Below are 21,712 nucleotides of genomic sequence, written 5' to 3'. Positions count from 1 at the left end.
CACAGGACTGGAAAAAGCCAGCTTTCATTCCAATCCCAAAGAAAAGCAATGTAAAAGAATGTTCAAACTACCACACAATTGCACTCATCTCACATGCTAGCAATGGAGAAAGAAATGACAACCCACTCCAGTATTCTTGCCTGGAGAATCCCAGGGACAGAGGAGTCTGGTGGGCTGCTGTCCATGGGGTCACACGGGGTCACACAGAGTCGGACAAGACTGACATGACTTAGCACCAGCAGCAGCACATACTAGTGAAGTAATGCTCAAAATCCTTCAAGCCAGGCTTCAATAGTATGTGAGCTGAGAACTTCCAGATGTACCAGTTCTGGATTTATAAAAGGCAGAGGAACCAGAGATTAAATTGCCCACATCTGTTGGATAAGAGAAAACACTAGAGAATTCCAGAAAAACTTCTTCATTGACTACACTAAAGCCTTTGACTGTGTGGATCACAACAAACTGCGGAAAATTCTTAAAGAGATGGGAATACCAGACCACCTGACCTGCCTCCTGAGAAATCTGTTTGCAGGTCAGGAAGCAACAGTTAGAACTGGACATAGAACACTGGACTGGTTCAATATTGGGAAAGGAGAATGTCAAGGCTGTATATTGTCATCCTTCTTATTTAACTTCTGTGCAGAGTAAATCATGGGAAATGCTGGACTGGATGAAGTTGGAATCAAGATTTTTGGGAAAAATATCAATAACCTCAGATATGCAGATGACACCACCCTTATAGCAGAAAGTGAATTAAAGATCCTCTTGATAAAGGTGAAAGAGGAGAGTGAAAAAGCTGGCTGAAAACTCAACATTCAAAAAATGAAAATCATGGCATCTGGTCCTATTCAATTCAGTTCAGTCGCTCAGTCGTGTCTGACTCTGCAACCCCATGAACCACAGCACACCAGGCCTCCCTGTCCATCACCAACTCCCAGAGTTCACCCAAACCCATGTCCACTGAGTCAATGATGCCATCCAACCATCTCATCCTCTGTTGTCACCTTCTCCTCCCGCCTTCAATCTTTCCCAGCATCAGGGTCTTTTCAAATGAATCAGCTCTTTGCATCAGGTGGCCAAACTATTGGAGTTTCAGCTTCAACATCAATCCTTCCAATGAACACCCAGGACTGATCTCCTTTAGGATGAACTGGTTGTATCTCCTTGCAGTCCAACAGACTCTCAAGAGTCTTCTCCAACACCACAGTTCAAAAAGTATCAATTCTTCAGTGCTCAGCTTTCTTTACAGTCCAACTCTCACATCCATACATGACCACTGGAAAATGCACAGCCTTGACTAGATGGACCTTGTTGACAAAGTAATGTCTCTGCTTTTTAATATGCTGTCTAGGTTGGTCATAACTTCCCATCCAAGGAGTAAGCATCTTTTAATTTCATGGCTGCAATCACTATCTGCACTGATTTTGGACCCCAGAAAAATAAAGTTAGCTACTATTTCCACTGTTTCCCCATCTATTTGCCATGAAGTGATGGGACCAGATACCATGATCTTAGTTTTCTGAATGTTGAGCTTTAAGCCAACTTTTTCACTCTCCTCTTTTACTTTCATCAAGGGTCTCTTTAGTTCCTCTTCACTTTCTGCCATAAGGGTGGTGTCATCTGCATATCTGAGGTTATTGATATTTCTCCTGGCAATCTTGACTCCAGCTTGTGCTTCCTCCAGCTCAGCATTTCTCATGATGTACTCTGCATAGACGTTAAATAAGCAGGGTGACAAAATACAGCCTTGACATACTTCTTTTCCTATTTGGAACCAGTCTGTTGTTCCATGTCCAGTTCTAGCTGTTGCTTCCTGACCTGCATACAGGGTTCTCAAGAGGCAGGTCAGGTGGTCCGGTATTCCCATCCCTTTCAGAATTTTCCACAGTTTATTGGTTCTATTACTTCACGGCAAATAGATGGAAACAATGGAAGCAGTGAGAAACTTTACTTTTGCTTCAAAATCACTGAGGTGGTGACTGCAGTCATGATATTAGAAGATGCTAGCTCCTGGAAGAAAAGCAGTGACAAACCTAGACAGCGTGTTAAAAAGCAGAGATGTTACTTTGCCTACAAATGTCCGTCTAGTCAAAGTTATGGTTTCTCCAGCAGTCATGTACTGATATGAGAGCTGTACAATGAAGGCTGAGCACCAGTGAATTGAGTCTCTCAAACTGTAGTGTTGGAGGAGACTCTTGAGGATCGCTTGCACAGCAAGGAGATCAAACCAATCAATCCTAAAGGAAATCACCGCTGAATATTGATTGGAAGGACTGATGCTAAAGCTGAAGCTCCAATACTTTGGCCACCTGATGCAAAGAGCCGAATCACTGGAAAAGAACTGATGCTGGGAAAGATTAAAGGCAGGAGTAGAAGGGGATGACAAGATGAGACAGTTGGATGGCATCATTGACTCAACAGACATGATTTTGAGCAAACTCTGGGAGATGGTGAAGGACTGAGAAGCCTGGCATGCTGCAGTCCATGGGGTCACAGAGAGTTGGATACGACTGAGCGACTAAATGACAGTGTGATTTCTTCTTTAACTCATGACTTAAAGTATAATTCTTAATTTCTAATATATGGGAATTGTTCCTCTAGCTTCTTGTTGTTGATTTCTAGTCTATTTGCACAGTGGTTAGAAGACACATTCCGTAGGATTTCCATCCTTTCGAATTTGTTTGGATTCCCTCTCTGGCCCAATGAATGATCATTTTTGGCAACTATTCCATATATGTTGGAAAACATACGTATTTTCTCAAGCACGGGAAGCAGTATTGATCCATTAGGTCAAACTCTTTTGGTGGTATAATATTCCAAATCATTGTGACTATTTTATCAGCTTGAGGAACTCTCTGGTGGTCCAATGGTTAGAACTTCATGCTTTTACTGCCAAGGGCCCAGGTGAGAGAATTAAGATCCCACAAGCCACATGGCACGGCACATATATGTGTGTATATACATATGTGTGTGTATACACACACACACACACACACACACACACACACACACAGGTGGTTCTACTAATTACAAAAAAAGATGATTTTCTTCCAAGTCAGTTCATTTTCTACTATTTGAAATTTTATGTTTTTCCACTATATATTTGGGCCTATATTACTAGGTGAATATAAATAAATACTGGAGTATTTATTTTACTAGGTGAATATACTAGTATTTATTTTACTAGTATTTATTACTAGGTGAATATAAATAAATACTGGAGTAGGAAATGGCAACCCACTCCAGTATTCTTGCCTGGAAAATCCCATGGACAGAGAAGCCTGATGGGCTACATGGGGTCACAAGAGTCGGACATGACTGAGTGACTTTTACTTTCACATAAATAAATACAGTGGAAAGTTTTTATTATCATCAAGTGACCTTTTCTAACTACCATAATACTCTTTGACCTACAGTCTATTTTCTATAATATTAATATATCTATATTATCATTCTTTTGCTTGGTATTTGATTAGCATCCTTCTTTCCATCTTTAACTTAATTTTTCTGTTTCTTTATATTTAGATGTGTCTCAATAAATAGAACACAGTTGTATATTTTAAGCCCAATGTTAAATACTCATTTTTAAATTGGGGCAGTTCATCCATAATTATTATTATATGGATTTAAATCTATTACCATATTTTAAAATATTCTCTACAGTTCTTTTTCTTTTTCATTTCACTGCTCTGAATGATCTTGATGTTTAAAATTATCCCATTTTCTCCACTTGTTTGTATCCTATTCAAAATCATATATCCTGTTTCTATTCTTTTAGTGGTAACCCTAGAAATCTGACATGTATTATTATATCAATATCTAATGTTAATCAGTACTTTACTGTTACACACACATACACACACACCTCAGTACATTTGTGAAAGCACAGGGAAATAGCTCTAAAGATAATGATATCTCCCAACTTTTCACAGTTTTTACAGGGTGGCAGGGGTACAAGGGTGTGATACTGCGGGGGCGGGGGGAAACTTAGGATTCATCCCGCTTTTCACTGTGGTGCATGTATACATTATATTATGACCAAATACTAGCCTTCACTATTTTACTTATATATATAGTATGTTATTGTACTCTTACTTTGTGTAACTCCTTTTGCATTTACTACAGTATATTTTGAATATGATGCCTTGCCTATAATCAATATTATTTAGAATTGAATCTGAATGGTGAAAATACAAAATCTTTTTTCCAACCCAAATTAAAATGAAAAAAGAATTTAGGATATATTGTTGGCAATTTGAAATTAAGAATGAGGTTGGTACAGGTAGGGAATTTTGTCATCAGTAGAGCAGTTAGGAACAGCTTAAATGGCCAGAATAAGAATTTTTTAAATTTATTTTTATTGAAGTATAGTTTATTGACAATGTTGTATTCATTTCCGCTGTAGAGCAAAGTGACTCGGTTATAAACATATATTCACTCTTTTTTAATATTCTTTTCCATTATGGTTTATCATAGGATATTGAATACAGTTTCCCATACTGTACAGTAGGATCTTGTTATCCAGTCTATATACGATAGTTTACATCTACTAACTCCAAACTCCTAGTCCATCCCTCCCTCCCTGTCTTCCTCCTTGGTAATCACAAGTCTGTCCTCTACATTTGTGTGTATTTGTTTCATAGGTAAGTTCATCTGTGCCTTATTTTAGATTCCACATATAAGTGATATCATATGGTATTTGTCTTTCTTACTTCACTTAGTATGATAATCTTCAGTTGCACCCATGTTGCTTCAAATGGCATTATTCCTTTCTTTTTTATGTCTGAGTAATATTCCATTGTATATATGTACCACATCTTCTTTATCCATTCATCAATGGATGGACATTTAGGCCGTTCCCAAGTCTTGGCTACTGGGCATTGTGCTGCTATGAACATAGGGGTGCACACATCTTTTTGAATTATAGTTTTGTCTAGACACATGCATAGGGGTAGGATTGCTGGATCATATGGTAATTCTATTTTTAGTTAGTTTTTTTTTTTTTGGAACCTCCATACTATTTTCTGAGTAGCTGCACCAGCTTACATTCCTACCAGCCATATAGGTTTTCCTTTTCTCCACAGCCTCTCCAGCAATTGCTACTTGTAAACTTTTAAAATGATGGCCACAGAATAATAATTTCATGCTTACTGGATCTGCAGTAGCATAGAACTCAGAACAATGATGTGCCCTGAGCCAGATTCAGGGAAAAGGCTTGGGTGTGTGTCAGATGGCTTCACAAGAAATGATGAGAGCACAGAAGAAGAGTGTAAACATTATGGGTTAACTGTTCTCAATAGAGTAATACTTCCAGAGTACAGACTGCAAGGCTGCCCTTTACTGTGTAGCTTCACACACAGTGCTCTTTCCCACACTTAAAAGCACTGCCCCAAGATTCAGGGATCCTGTGGTCACCCATTCTTGGTTACAATTTAGTTTTAGATGGCTATATCTGTTGATGAAATACACGAACCTGCACACACATACCTAACACACCCAACTTCACTGTGTCTGTAGCTCCTTCCCATTGTCTTGTTTTCTCCTTTAATTCAGGTGACAAAGAGTCTCTCCTTGACCAAACTCTACTTAGGCTCCTCTGAACTCATTTTCCAACTAGGCCTGGAATTTTGGACTTCCTGTTCTTACCTGATGGTTCAGTTTTAGTAGGGAAGTCAGTTTAGAGAGTCCCCATTCCTCCATATCTGGTCAACGTCTGTATCTATTTCTACAGGTGATGGCTCATTACACCAGCCTGCCTATTTCCAGGTTGGGCTTCCCAGATGGCACTAGTGGTAAAGAACTCTCCTGCCAATGCAGGTTAGACGTAAGAGACCTCGGTTCCTTCCCTGGGTTGGGATGATCCTCTGGAGGAGGCTGCAACCCACTCCAGTATTTTTGCCTGGAGAATCCCAAGGACAGAGGAGCATGGCGGACTGCAGTATATAGGGTCACACAGAGTCGGAAACGACTGAAGCAACTTAGCACCTATGCATTAGGTTGGTGGAGCCAGAACACACCGTTACCCTTAATATTTCCTCATAGTACTTTCCATCCACCAACCCCGACTCTGCTGCTTGGTTATAAATTCCCACTAGTCCACGTATATTCCAAGTAGATCTCTCCCCCATTGTGGTGGTCCTCACACAGACAGAGGAGGAACCTCTTGAATAAAGTTTGTCTTAACTTCCCTTGGGCTTCCCTGGTGGTTCAGCTGGCAAAGAACCCGCCTGCAATGTGGGAGACCTGGATTCGATACCTCGGTTGGGAAGATTCCCCCGGAGAAGGGAAAGGCAACCCGCTCTAGTATTCTGGCCTGGAGAATCCCACGGACTGTTTAGTCCATGGGGTCGCAAAGAGTCGGATACGACTGAGCGACTTTCACTTCCCTTCCCTTCCCTTAATAAGTGCCTTGAAAATTTTGCCTTTAACATAGGTCTCTGCTCAACTCTTTCAAAAATGAATTTCAGAGACCACCACGCCTAAAACAACTTCCCTGCCTTCCAGTCAACTTTGTTTTTCAGAATACTTATACTACTGGAAACACATTAATTGATAGGGTTTTGTTTTTTGTTTTTCCTCCACATTCTGCCTTGGAATATGAGCTGAGTGAGGGCATGGAAATAGTTTGCCCGTTCCCAAAGCCTTGCACACAATTTGCTGGATGAATATAATGTCCATGGAATCCTAAGAAGTACAGATGGAACGAAGGCACATCCTGAGAAAACAGAAAAAGCAGGTGGGAAGAAGCCGCGAGTGTGCAGCCTGGGCTTTCACGGGTGAGGGCACAGCCTCGGGGGAGCCTCGCTCAGGCAGCCAGGAGGCGCAGAGGGCAGGCCTGCGTTGGGCGTAAGCCTAGAGCCGCCTCGTCTGAAGAGGCTGCGTGGTCCTGTATCTGAGCGCAGGGCAGACGCCAGAGAGCCCACGTTTCCCCAGGCACCGGAGAGCGCCCGGCTGACCGGCAAAGTCTCCTGCGGCTCAGAAAGACCGGGTCTTGTTTCCGGGGACGTTTCAGGAATGAGCACTCGCCCCTCCCCACTTCCGGTCGGGTTGCCTGGTTTCTTCCGCCCCTCGTGTGTTTGGCGGGACCCACCTCGAGACGGGCCGCTGCTGCAGGCAGTCAGTTGCTGGCGTGTGGAATCGAAGTTCCGGAGGCCCGGGCCGTGAGAACGTCGCCATGGTGGGTTCCCCTAGGTTCCTAGAAGGCCCCGGTCAGTGCCGGGTCGGGGAGGCGGGCCGGCGCCGGGCGGCGGGGAGCGCGTAGGGAGTGAGAACGGGGGGCGGGGCGGGCGAGGGCTCCGCGTGTTCGGGCTCTGGTCCGGCCTCTGCGTGGCCCCGCCCCCCGCCCGTGGGAATGCGCGAGGCTCCGCCTGTTCGCTCCTCAGCGGGTGGGGGCGGGGGCGGAGGGGACGCGGCTGAACAGAGAGCGGCTGGCGTGGCGCGGTCGCCGGGCCTCGGGTCTGCTCTGCGTCTTCCCTCCAGTGACCACTCCCACCCCAGACCCCGCCTCCGCGCCTCCCGCGAAAGAGCGCCTCTATAGTACGTTTAAATATAAAGGTCAACTGTTTAAGGAAATCTCGTTTATTACTCACTCTAAGAAATCCCCGTTCTCCTTGAATCTGTATCTCCAGGAGCCACTTAGAGGTAACCAGTGTCTAAATTCTGCTTGCTTGTCTTTATACTCACCGCTTGTTTGTATTCCAAAGCTGCTCTTTCTGGCCTTTTTCGCTTCTGTTCTTGAGAATAATCCTTGAATACGAACATGGTTTTTAAATATTCATTTTTCAGTTAGTTTCTAACGAAAACACGACATAGAAAGTTTCAGTACAGTTCAGTCGCTCAGTCATGTCTGACTCTTTGCGACCTCGTGAACCGCAGCACGCCAGGCCTTCCTGTCCATCACCAACTCCTGGAGTCCACACAAACCCATGTCCATCAAGTCGGTGATGCCACCCAACCATCTCATCCTCTGTCGTCCCCTTCTCCTCCTGCCCCCAATCCCTCCTAGCATCTTTTCATCCCAGGGTCTTTTCAAATGAGTCAGCCCTTCGCATCAGGTGGCCAAAGTATTGGAGCTTCAGCTTCAACATCAGTCCTTCCAATGAACACCCAGGACTGATCTCCTTTAGGATGGGTTGGTTGAATCTCCTTGCAGGCCAAGGGACTCTGAAGAGTTTTCTCCAACACCACAGTTCAAAAGCATCAATTTTTCGGCGCTCAGCTTTCTTTATAGTCCTACTCTCACATCCATACATGACCACTGGAAAAACCATAGCCTTGACGAGATGGGACCTTTGTTGACAAAGTAATGTCTCTACTTTTTAATATGCTGTCTAGGTTGGTCATAACTTTTCTTCCAAGGAGTTAAGCGCCTTCTAATTCCCTGGCCACATCACCGTCTGCACAACGTTTATAGTGTGGCAGAAAGGCATGTGGTCTCAGTGTCATTAGTCCCTTTTTATTTTCTTTTTATCATTTTCATTGTATTTTTATTTTTCACATCAGTTTTTACTTCAGGCTATATACGTTTGTTGGAGAAGGCAATGGCACCCCACTCCAGTACTCTTGCCTGGAAAATCCCATGGACCTAGGAGCCTGGTGGGCTGCAGTCCATGGGGTCACTGAGTTGGACAGGACTGAGCGACTTCACTTTCACTTTTCACTTGTATGCATTGGAGAAGGAAATGGCAACCCACTCCAGTGTTCTTGCCTGGAGAATCCCAGGGACGGGGGAGCCTGGTGGCCTGCTGTCTCTGGGGTCGCACAGAGTCTGACACGACTTAAGTGACTTAGCAGCATACACGTTTGTGTAAATTCAGTCTTTTTTACGTATCAGTATATGCAATTGTCAGCTCTTCATAATTTTCTACCCTAACTACTGTTAGTAGTTGGATTCTGTGTTTGTGATTGGGGGGTGTTCATTAACATTTGACTGTAGTTGAACTTCACTTTTGTCAGACTGTACAGTAGGAGTATTTTGCTTTATCATGAGTCAAGGAATATAAATCTGTTCTCATTGGCACGTTTCCTGCCCTGTCATTTTTCTGGTGCATCAGTAGTGTCTCTGTTGCATCCTGTCTTGAATTTAAACTCAGCTTGGATCTGGAGGTTTTTCCATCTAGACATTTGTATCAGTTACTCTATAAACTTCTTTCCAAACTTCTTTCCTGCAGCTCAGAATGTGGGCAGTGGAGTCTTGGGGGATGTTTGGCACCTGTCTTTGCTAAATTATGGTCTTGATGAAGTTACCTAACCCCTCTAAAACTCAGTTATTTTGTTAAATTGGAATAATCATAGTGCCTACCTCATAGAATTATGAAAATTAAATGTGAACAGCTTAGCCCAGTGTCTGATGCTTAGTGAATGTTAGTTATTGCAATTACCTTTAATAATAGTAGAGGTACCTGATGGTCATTTGTATATATTCTTTGGAAAAGTGTCTATTCATATCCTTTGCCCAGTTTTTAATTAGATTTTTGTTGTTGTTATTGAATTGTATGAATTCCGTTTATATTTTGGATACTAACTCCTTATCATGTAGGTGATTTTGCCAATATTTTCTTCCAACTTCTGTAGGTGCCTTTTATTTTGTTGATCATTTCTTTTGCTCTGCAGAAGCTTTATCATTTGATGTAGTCCCACTTGCTTATTTTTGGTTTTGTTGCTTGTGCCTTTGGTTTCATAACCAGTCATTGCTGAGGTCAATGTCAAGGAACTTTTCTCCCTATGTTTTCTACTAACAGTTTTACAATTTAAGCCTTACATTTATATCTTTCATCTATTTTGAGTAAATTTTTGCAAGTGTTGTAAGGGAGGGGACCAGTTTCATTCTTTTGCATGTAAATGTCCAGTTTCCCAGCGCCATTTGTGGAAGAGACTGTCTTTCTCCCACTGAGTCTTCTTGGCTCCCTTGCCAAGTTGGCTCTATATGCCTGAGTTTGTTTCTGAACTTTCAATTCTGTTTCATTTGTCTTATGGCTATAAGTATAATAAATATTAAAGAGGTTACCTGCTAGTAAAAACTTGCTCCTAAAAGTTAGTAAAATTAAAAACATTAATGAAAATCTACCTAGTATACTAACCTTTTTTGGAGTAGTGTTACATGTATGTGGTTTAAAAAAAAAAGTAAAATATGGTTGTCCGTGAAAAGTGCACTAATTTCCTGTTACTTCTGTGAAAAATTAATACAGATATAATGGCTTAAAACAACACATTCATTCTCTTACATTTCTGGATATGAGTCCAAAAATGAGTCTTTTAAGCTAAAATCCAGGTATTGCTGGGGCTGTCTTCCTTCAAGAGGCTCTAGTGGAGAATCTCTTTCCTTTTTCCAGTGTCTAGAACTCCTTACGTTCCTTGATTCTGGCTCCTTCCTTCATCTTCAAAGCCAGCAGTGTAGCATCTTCAAATTTACCTTCAGAGGAGGCCACATCTCTTTCTTCCCAGTAATCCTCCTGCCTCTCTCTTATAAAGACCCTTGCAGTTATTTTGGATCCATGTGGATAATCCAGGATAATCGTCCCATCTCAAGATCTTTGATGATATCTGTAAAGTCCTTTTTGTTATGTATGGTAATACATTCATGAATATGGGAGAATTAGGGCATGGACATCTTTGGAAGGGAGTACATTATTCTATATACAACAGAAAGTAAGTCTGCCTCCAACTCTGTTACCTAATTCCCAAGCTCAACTGAGAAACAGCCATTGTAGAACCCAGTTTCTAGATAACTGTTCATATATTTCATGTGAATATGCCAGCATACATGTCTTCTAATCCCACCCATCTTTAATAGAAACAGTATGCTAGACACAGTCCTATGCCACTTACTTTTTTGTTGTACCTGATCTTAGACCAATCTGTGTACATGCATATAAATCTACTTGTCTTTTTAACAGCTGACATCCTATTGTTTGCTTTTATGGTGCTTTATTTGTCAGGTCTCTGATGGGAACACTTAAGCTGTTTCCATTCTTTTGCTACTACAAACAAACTGATACATTGATTATTCTTTTTTGTTTTGTACATATGTGAATGTATGTACACTAAATAGAAATAGGATTTCTTGATCAAAAGATGTGCAACATTTTCATTTTTTATTTTATTTTAGTTTTTTGGCCACACCTCATAGCTTGTGGAATCTTAGTTCCTCAACCAAGGATCTAAACCCATGCCCTTAGTAGTGAAAGGGCAGAGTCCTAACCACTGGACCACCAGAGAAGACATGTGATTTTTATCTTGATAAGAATTGCCTTCCAGAAGATTGTACCAATTTATTGATACATCCCACTTATTAGTGAGACTGCTAACTCACCAACAGTGTTAATAATTTTTAAAATCATTTTTATACATTAAAAATTGCAGTTTATTTACACTTTTTTTAAAAATAGATTTTATTTATTTAAATTTGGCTTCACTGCATCTTCATTGCTGTGTGTGAACTTTCTCTAGTTGCGGCGAAGCAGAGCTACCCTCTAGTTGTGGTACACAGGATTCTCTTTGCAATGGCTTCTTTTGTTGCAGAGCACAGGCTGTAGGTACAGGCACATAAGTAGTTGTGATGTATGGGCATAGTTGCCCTGCAGCTTGTGGAATCTTCTTAGAGCAGAGATTGTACCTGTGTCTCTGCATTGGCAGGTGAATTCTCAACTGCTGAACCACAAAGGAAGTTCTGAAGTTTCAATTTACATTTCTTTTAAGGTAGAGCACACATCTTTTGAAAACTTTAAAAGCACTTAATATATACTCTTTCTTGTGACCGTTTTTTTATTTTAGGTTACTAAATTTTTTTCTCATTGATTTTATGTTGGTGCCTGTTACCCTGTAGGTGCTTATTAAACATCTGTTCATCTGAGCTTAGCCTCAAGCCCTTTTTTCTTCTCAGGGGAGTCTTACCTGTGTATCATTAAAGTATCACTTTGTGCGGCATTAAAGTATCACATGTAACCCCAAATTATCCCAAATTTCTATCTTTAGCCCAGGCCTTTTTTTTTTTTTTTTTTTGGTGCCAGACTAATAAATTTATTCATTTACTTCACATCTCTACTTAGTTGTCTTCAGAACATATAAACCAGAGTCTAAAAGTGAGTTCTTTATAGCCTCTGTCTCTATGTGCCATTCCTATTTTAGTAAGTGGGAGTTCTGATCACTTGGTTGCTTTCTTGCAAACCTGGGACATACTCTAGGAGGTGGGTCAAAAAGGTCTTGCTATAATTTATGTCAGAGTGTTCTGCCTATGTTTTCTAAGAGCTTTAAAGGGTCCAGCCTTATGTTTCAGTCTTTAATGCATTTTGAGTATATTTTTGTGTATGGTATTAGAGAGTGTTCTGATTTCATTCTTTTACATGTAACTGTCCAATTTTCTCGGCACCACTTACTGAAGAGACTATCTTTTCTCTATTATATATTCTAGCCTCTTTTGTCAAAAGATTAGGTGACCATAGGTGTGTGGGTTTATCTTGGGTTTCTATCCTGTTCCACTGATTTATATTTGTTTTGTGCCAGAACCATACTGTATTGATTATAATAGCTTTGCAGTATAGTCTGAAGTCAGGGAACCTGATTCCTCCAGCTCTGCTTTTCTTTCTTAAGGTTGTTTTGGCTGTTCAGGGTCTTTGCTTCCCTGGTGGCTCATATGGTAAAGTGTTTGCCTTCAATGCAGCAGACCTGGGTTCGATCTGCAGGTTGGGAAGAACCCCTGGAGTAGGAAGTGGCAACCCACTCAAGTATTCTTTTTTTTTAAATTTATTTATTTATTTTAATTGGGGGCTAGTTACTTTACAATATTGTGGGGGGTTTGCCATGAATCAGCCACGCATGCACATGTGTCCCCCCATCCTGAATCCCCCTCCCACTCCTCTCCCCACCCCATCCCTCTGGGTCGTCCCAAAGCACTGGCTTTGAATACCCTGCTTCATGCATTGAACCTGTACTGGTCATCTATTTTACATGTGGTAATATACGTGTTTCAGTGCTGTTCTCTCAAACTATCCTACCCTCACCTTCTCACACATAGTACAAAAGTCTGTTGGTTATATCTGTGTCTCTTTTGCTGTCTTGAATATAGGGTCATTGTTACTGTCTTTGTAAATTCCATGTATATGCATTAATAGACTATTGGTGTTTCTTTTTCTGACTTACTTCACTCTGTATACTAGGCCTCCATCCACCTCATTAGAACTGACTCAAATCTGTTCTTTTTTATAGCTGAGTAATATTCCATTGTGTATATGTACCACAACTTAGTTATCTATTTGTCTGCCGATGGACATCTAGGTTACTTCCATGTCCTAGTTATTGTAAACAGTGCTGCAGTGAATATTGGGGTACATGTGTCTCTTTCAATTCTCGTTTCCTTGCTGTGTATGCCCAGCAGTGGGGTTGCTGGGTCTTATGGCAGTACTATTTCCAGTGTTTTAAGGCATCTCCACACTGTTCTCCATAGTGGCTGTACTAGTTTGCATTCCCATCAACAGTGTAAGAGGGTTCCCTTTTCTCCACACCCTCTCCAGCATTTATTGTTTGTAGACTTTTTGATGCCAGCCATTCTGACCAGCGTGAGATGGTACCTCATTGTGGTTTTGATTTGCATTTCTCTGATAAAGAATGATGTTGAGCATCTTTTCATGTGTTAGCCATCTGTAGGTCTTCTTTGGAGAAATGTCTGTTTAGTTCTTTGGTCTACTTTTTATAGGGTCATTTATTTTTCTGATATTGAGCTGCTTATATATTTTGGAGATGAATTCTTTGTCAGTTGTTTCATTTGCTGTTCTCCCATTCTGAAGGCTGTTTTTTCACCTTGCTTATAGTTTCCATTGTTGTGCAAAAGCCTTTTAAGTTTGATTTGGTCCCATTCGTTTATTTTTGTTTTTATTTGCATTACTCTGGGAGGTGGGTCACACAGAATCTTGCTTTGATTTATGTTGGAGAGTCTTTTGCCTATGTTTTCTTCTAAGAGTTTTATAGTTTCTGGTCTTACGTTTAGATCTTTAATCCATTTTGAGTTTATTTTTGTGTATGGTGTTAGAAAGTGTTCTCGTTTCATTCTTTTACAAGTGGTTGACCAGTTTTCCCAGCACCACTTGTTAAAGAGATTGTCTTTTCTCAGTTGTATATTTCTGCCTCCTTTGTCAAAGACAAGGTGCCCATAGGTGCATGGATTTATCTCTGGGCTTTCTATTTTGTTCCGTTGATCTATATTTCTGTCTTTGTGCCAGTACCATACTGTCTTGATGACTGTAGCTTTGTAGTATAGTCTGAAGTCAGAAATATTGATTCCTCCAGTTCCATTCTTCTTTCTCAAGATTGCTTTGGCTCTTCGAGGTTTTTTGTGTTTCCATACAAAATGTGTGATTATCTGTTCCAGTTCTGTGGAAAATACTGTTGATAGTTTGATAGGGAATGTGTTGAATCTGTAGATTGCTTTGGGTAGTACACTTGTTTTCATTATATTGATTCTTCCAATCCATGAACATAGTATATTTCTCCATCTATTTGCATCATCTTTGATTTCTTTCATCAGTGTCTTAAAGGTTTCTATATGTAGGTCTTGTTTCTTTAGGTAAATTTATTCATAAGTATTTTGTTCTTTTTGTTGCAGCAGTGAATAGGATTGTTTCCTTAATTTCTCTTTCTGTTTTTTCCTTGTTAAAGTGTATAGGAATGCAAGGAATTTTTGTGTATTAATTTTATATCTTGCAACTTTACTATATTCATTGATTAGCTCTAATAATTTTCTGGTGGTATCTTTAGGGTTTTCTATGTAGAGGATCATGTCATCTGCAAACAGTGAGAGTTACTTCTTTCTTTTCCAGTCTGGATTCCTTTTATTTCTTTCTCTTCTCTGATCGCTGTGGCTAGGACTTCCAAAACTATGTTGAATAGTAATGGTGAGAGTGGGCACCAGCACCCTTGTCTTATTCCTGGTTTTAGAGGAAATGTTTTCAGGTTTTCAGTATTGAGGAAACGTTTGCTGTGGGTTTGTAATATATATGGTTTTTATCATGTTGCCACTCCAGTATTTATTCTTGCCTGGAGAGTCCAATGGACAGAGGAGCCTTGTGGGCTATAGTCCATGGGGTCGGGAAGAATCATACGTGACTGAGCAACTAAAACACTTCATGTTTCCATACACATTGGAAATTTTTTCATTCTAATTCTGTGAAAAATACCATTGGTAATTTGATAGGGATTGCACAGAATCTGTAGATTGCTTTGGGTAGTATAGTCATTTTCAGAATATTGAGTCTTCCAATCCTGGAACATGGTATATATATCGCTGTCTGTTTGCGTCTTCTTTGATTTGTTTCATCAATATCTTATAGTTTTCTGCATACAGATGTATTGCCTGTTCAGGAAAGTTTATTCCTGGGTATTTTATTCTTTGTGCTGCAATGGTAAATGGGATTGTTTCCTTAATTTCTCTTTCTGATCTTTCCTGTTAGTTACAGGAATGCAAGAGATTTCTGTGTATTAATTTTGTATTTGGCAACTTTATTAAATTCATTGATTGGCTCTAGAAGTTTTCTGGTGGCATCTTTAGAATTTTCTATATATAGTATCATGTTATCTACAAACAATGACAGTTTTATACTTTCTTTTTTACAATTTAAATTCCTTTTATTTCTTTTTCTTGTCCGATTGCCATGGCTAGAAATTCCAAAACTTTGTTGAATAATAGTGGAGAGTGTTTTGTTTCTGATCTTAGAGGAAATGCTTTCAGGTTTTTGCCGTTGAGAATGATGTTTGCTATGGGTTTATCATATATGGCCTTTATTATGTTGAAGTAGGTTCCCTATATCTCACTTTCTGGAGAGTTTTTATCATAAACAGGTGTTGAATTTTGTCAAAAATTTTTTCTCCATCTACTCAAATGCTCATATAATTTGTAATCTTCAGCTTGTCAATGTGGTGTATCATGTTATCTGTTTTGTGTACATTGAGGAATCCTTGTATCCCTGGGATAGATCCCACTGGATCATAGTGTATGATCCTTTTACTGTGTTGTTGGATGTGCTTTTGCTGGTATTTTGTTGAGGATTTTTGTTTCAGTGTTCATCAGTGATATTGGTCTGTAACTTTCCTTTTTGTGTGTGATTGTCTGGTTTTGGTATCAGAGTGAATGGTGGTGACCTTGTAGAATGAGCTTGGGAATGTCCCTTTCTTTGTGTTTTTATGGAAGAGTTTGAGAAGGATAGGTGTTAGTTTTTCTCTTAAGTGTTTGATAAATTTGCCTGTGAAGCCATCTTGTCTGGCTTTATATTTGACAGAAGCTTTTTAATTGCAGTTTCAATTCTATTACCTGTGATTGGTCTGTTTATATTTTCTATTTTTTCCTGTTTCAGTCTTGGAAGGTTGTTCCTTTCTAAGAATTTATCCATTTCTTCCAGTTTGTCCACTTAATTGGCATATATTTGCTTGTAGTAGTTTCTTGAGGTCATTTGTGTTTCTGCAATGTCATTACTTCTCCTTCATTTCTAATTTTATTGATTTGTGTTCTCCCTTTTTTTCTTGTAGAGTTTGGTTGAAGATTTATCGATTGTTTATTTTCTCAAAGAACCAGCTTTTCGTTTCATTGATCTTTGTGAATGCTTTGTCTCCATTTCATTTATTTCTGCTCTGATTTTTAACATTTCTTTACTTGTACTCACTTTAGATTTTGTTTGTTCTTCTTTTTCTAACTAGAAAAAGCTTAGGTAAGCTTAGGTTGTTTACTTGAGATTTTTCTTGCTTCTTGAGGTAGAATTGTATTGCTATAAACTTCCATCTTAGAACTGCTTTTGCTGAGTTCCCTGGGTTTTGGGTTGTCTTGTTATTGTTGCCATTTGTTTCTAGGTATTTTTTTTGTTTCTATGGTGACCTCTTGCTTATTTACTAGTATATTGTTTAGCATCCATGTGTTTGTGCTTTTCTGCAGTTTTTTTTTCCCCCCCCTGTAATTGATTTCTGATCTCATAGTCTTGGGGTTGGAAAAGATGCTTGATATGATTTCAGTTTCTAAGATTTACTGATACGGAGGCTTGGTTTGTAACTTAAGATGTGCTCTATCCTGGAGAGTGTTCTGTGCACTTGAGAAAAAAGTGTATTCTTCTGTATTTCAGAAGGAATATCCTATAAGTATAAATTAAGGCTCTCTGATCTAATGTGTAATTTAAGGCTTGAATTTCCTCGTTAATTTTCTCTGGTTGATCTGTTCATTGGTATGAGGTGTTCAGTATTATTGTGTTACTTTCGATTCCCCTTTTGTGGCTCATAGCATTTGCTGTATGTATTGAGGTTCTCTTATGTTGGATGTGTAAATATTTACAATTGTATTTTCATCTTGGATTGGTCTCTTGATCATTACATAGTGTCCTTCCTTGTCTTTTGTAACCATCTTAATTTTAAAGTCTATTTTATTTGATGTGAGTATTGCTACTCCAGCTTTCTTTTGATTTCCATTTGCATGAAATATCTTTTTCCAGCCCCTCACTTTGTATGTTTCCCTAGGTCTAAAGTGGGTCTCTTGTAGACAACATATATAGGAGTTTTGCTTTTGTATTCATTTCGCCAGTCTCTGTCTTTTGGTTGAGGCATTTAATACATTTCCATTTAAGTTAATTGTTGATATGTATACTGCAAGTGTAAGCTTAGGTTGTTTATTTGAGATTTTTCATTACCATTTCCTTTACTGTTTGGAGTTTTTTTATAGGTCTTTTTTCATGTGTTTCCCCTCCCCCTATGCCCCCAATTTCCTTTAGTATTTGTTGTAAAGCTGGTTTGGTAGTGCTGAATTCTCTCAACTTTTTTCCTTGTTTGTGAAGCTTTTAATTTCTCTGTTGAATCTGGGTGAGATCTTTGGTGGATAGAGTAATCTTGGTTGTAGGATTTTCCCTTTCATCCCTTTAAATATATCCTACCACTCCCTTCTGGCTTGCAGAGTTTCTGCTGAAAAATCAATTGATAACCTTATGTGGGGGTTCCCTGTATCTTACTTGTTGCTTTTAGTTTTTGTGTATTGAAATTTTGTTAGTTACTGTGTGTCTCAGCCTGTTTCCCCTTGGTTTTATCCTGTAGGGGACTCTCAGACTCTCTGTGCTTCCTGAACTTGGGTGACTATTTCCTTTCCCATGTTAGAGAGATTTTTGACTAATTTCTTCAAAGTTTTTTCAAGCTATTTCTTTGTTTTTCTCTCTTCTTTTGGGATCCCTATAATTCGAGTGTTGGTGAGTTTAATGTGGTCCAAAGGGTCTTTGATATTATCCTCATTTCTTTTCATTCTTTTTTCTTTATTCTGCTCCATGGTAGTCATTTCCACCATTCTATCTTACAGCTCGCTTACTTATTCTTCTGTCTCAGTTATTCTGTTATTGATGCCTTCTAGTGTATTTTTCATTTCAGTTATGTTTTTCATCATTATTTGTTCTTTATTTCTTTTAGGTCCTTGTTAAATATTTATTATATTTTCCCCATTCTGTTGTGCCTCTATTCTATTTCTGAGATCTGGGTCATGTTTACTATTATTATTTTGCATTCTTTTTCAGGTAGATTACCTATTTCTTCTTTATTTATTTGGTTTTGTGGATTTTTACATTGCTCCATCTGCAACATATTTCTCCATGTTCTCATTTTGTCTAACTCACTGTGTTTGAGGTCTCCTTTCTGCAGGCTTAGCTCCTCTTGCTCCTGGTGTCTGCCCCTTGTGGGTGAGTTTGGTCCCATCTTTTGTGTTGGCTTCCTGGTGGGAGGGCCTGGTGCCTGTGCTCTGGTAGATTGTGCTAGATCTTGTCCTTCTGATGGGCAGTGCCACATCAGGCGGTGTGTTTTGGGGTGTTTCTGGGCTTAGTACAACTTCAGGCTGTCTGTCTGCTGGTGGGTGGTCTGTGTTCCTGTCTTGCTTGTCGTTTGGCATGAGGGATCTAGTGCTGGGGACTGAAGGCCCTTGGGTGGAGCCAGGTCTTGGAGTTGAGAAGGATACCTCTGGGAGAACTGTCACAGATTAATATTCCCTAGAACTGGGCATTCTCTGCTGGTGCAGGATCCTGGGCTTAGCACTCCCACCCCAAAGGCTCAGGCTCAACCCCTGGCTGGGGAGCCAAGATCTTGCAAGTCATAGAGTGTGGCAAAAGAAAGAGAAAAAGTAAGGCAGGTGGTGGAATCAAAGAAAACTCAAGACAAATGGCGAAGAGATAAACAAGTAGTAGCAACAACAACAACAAAAGAGAAATGAAGAAACAAAGCCCGAGACAAACAGTAAAACCAAAACTGAACAAATACCTAGTGCACACACGCACGCGTAAGGAATAAAGCAGAGAAATTGGAGAGCAGGAGAACTACCACAGCAAAGTGACCCAGAGGTCAAGTCAAATAAAGTTAGTAAAAACAAAAAATAAAAGAAAGAGTGCAGGAAAAAAGCAAAGAAAGCTAAAACACAGAAAAATAAAAAGCGATAAAAACAAACTGAACAAAGGGAGAACAGGAAGAAACAGAAAACAGTGAAAAGTATATAAAAATAGAGAAAAATGTAAAACATGTTTTAAAAATTAAAGAAAAATTTTAAAAGATAGGGCTCCCTCGGTGGCTCAGACAGTAAAGAATCTGCCTGCAGTGCAGGAGACCCAGGTTCAATCCCTGGGTCAGGAAGATGAGCTTGGAAAGAGAATGGTACCCACTCCAGTGTTCTTGTCTGGAGAATCCCACGGACAGAGGAGCCTGGTGGGCTATAGTCCATGAGGTCACAAAGAGTTGGACACAACTGAGTGACTAACACTTTCACAGTTTCAGCTATACAGTGGTAATTATGAGAGAAAGAATGACAGAACAGAATATAGGGTAATGATAGTAATAGTAACATTTTCCTGGGGTCTCATCTGTTAGTGTTCTTGCCCCTACTGTGAATCACAGCCAACCTCTGCCTCCCCAGCAGACCCTCCGTCACCTCTGACTGGGTCTCTGGGCCTGCCGTGGGCACTGGGGGAAAACTCAGACTCTGACCTGGCACAACTCCCACGTGTACTTGGTGCAGAGTCCACAGCTGCTACAGCTGGACCAGCCTCATTGTGGGAACCTTCATTGTCTGTTTGGATATTCCATCGACGCTGGGCTTAGCAAGCTGGCAGCACAGATTTAATCTACACCTTGTGCAGCTGCACGGAGAGAGTTTTACTCCTTAGTCACCAGACCCCTGGGGCTCAGCTGTGGTTTTCGCCCCACCTCTGCGTGTTGGCCACACACAGGAGTTGCTCCCGAGGTTGCCTGAGAGCTCTTGGGTCAGGCCTGGTGAGGACAGGGTGTGGAGGTGGCACGGCTGCTGGGATCCGTGTCTTAGCATCAACTGAGCAGAGGAGTTGGTGGCCACGAGAGAGCCAGTCCTTCAGTGATGAGAAGAGCAGGGAAGCTTACAGTCGTGGGTGTGACAGATGGCTGGCGTAAGATCAGCCCTAGTGAGAGCCCTTCCTGGCATTTGGCTGTGGGCATGCGTGGGCCCACTGTTGGGGGCCTTTCCGAGTGGCCAGCAAGAGGTGCGCTAGGGCCTGCCCTGGCTGGGACCCTTCCCAACCCATCGGCAGGCAGGGGCCAGCACATGGGGAAAGAGAGGGTGTGCTGGCGGCTCCCACCCCTGCCTACCACTCAGCAGTGGTGCCTTGCACCTGTGGCAGTCTGAGTTGCTTTCCCAGGGACAGATCTCCTCCCTCCGTCCCCTCAGGCTGTCTCTTCAGAGCCAACAGCAGTCCTCTCCCCAGCTTTGCTCTCTTGTCTCCACGTTCCAGCTGTCAGCCCCTGCGCACACTGAGGGGGACGCGTCCCAGTCTGGGTGCACAGGGCTGTAGCACCAGCCGTCTGTGTGGTCTCTGTCCGTCTGCCACAGACCAGCTGTTTCCCCCTTCTCCACACCTCTGATGCTCCACCTGTGTCTGTTGTCCTGGCAGTTAGGGGGCATCCCCAGATGAGACTTCTGCCCGTCTTCACCTCCCCACCAGGGCACAGCTCCTGTCCCATGTCCTCTCCTCTTTTTCCCATGTTTTTTCATCCTACCTGGTAACACAGTGATCCCTCTTGTCCTTTCCAGTATCCAAGGTCTTCTGCTAGTGATCAGCTGGTGCTCTGCCTGTAGATGTAGATAACTGATCCACCTGTTGATGTATTCTTGATGTGTTCGTGGAGCAAAATGAGCTCCAGGTAGAACTCCTTCACCATCTTGGAAACCTCTTTTTATTTCTTTTGAACTTATGTTTCAACCCAATAGGACATATTTGTAGTCTTCAGGGAGTTGCAATGGAGGAAATAAGCACAAGTGTGAAATTAAAGGACTGGTCAGTACAGTATGTTAAGTGCTGTGTGGAAAATGCTCCCCAGAGAGCAAGATTATTGAGAATGAAATGGTTACATGTTAGTGGATAGCTTCAAGGAGGAGGTGAACTTAAACTGGAAATGGTTGTTGAAAATTGAATGGGGTTTAACACAGCTTATGTGTCCTTTCTGGATGCTCTAACAAGGTATTTGTTATTGACACTTGTCATCATATTTATCTGCTAAGCAAGGGAAGTGTCCTAGAATTCTTCAGGATAGAGTCACTGCAAAAAAAAGAAAAAAAAGGTCAGATTCTCTTAATTAGTTCATTATATTCCTGTCATATCTTTGATATTAAGTGACTTAGTTTATCATATTCTAGGATTTATCTTTGTGATTACGGTTACTTGTGGTTCAAGGTATTATATACTGTAAGCTTTCTCAGTTG

At 40.8% G+C, this 21,712-nt stretch overlaps 1 protein-coding gene across 1 annotated transcript in view; it reads left to right on the top strand.

Moving 5' to 3' along the window:
* The first annotated feature begins 7,027 nt into the window (after positions 1 to 7,027).
* The window catches only part of TMA16 (translation machinery associated 16 homolog), a 39,676-nt gene continuing 24,991 nt past the window's right edge, over positions 7,028 to 21,712 (top strand). Inside the window, exon 1 of the mRNA XM_043438372.1 lies at positions 7,028 to 7,177. Within this exon, the coding sequence (XP_043294307.1) occupies positions 7,175 to 7,177 (3 nt within the window). The 5' untranslated portion in view covers positions 7,028 to 7,174. The remainder of the gene's footprint in view (positions 7,178 to 21,712) is intronic.

The sequence above is a fragment of the Cervus canadensis genome, chromosome 19 (genome assembly GCF_019320065.1).
Source record: "Cervus canadensis isolate Bull #8, Minnesota chromosome 19, ASM1932006v1, whole genome shotgun sequence".
Classification (NCBI taxonomy): Eukaryota; Metazoa; Chordata; class Mammalia; order Artiodactyla; family Cervidae; genus Cervus; species Cervus canadensis.
This window is presented reverse-complemented; position numbering and strand designations above follow the sequence as displayed.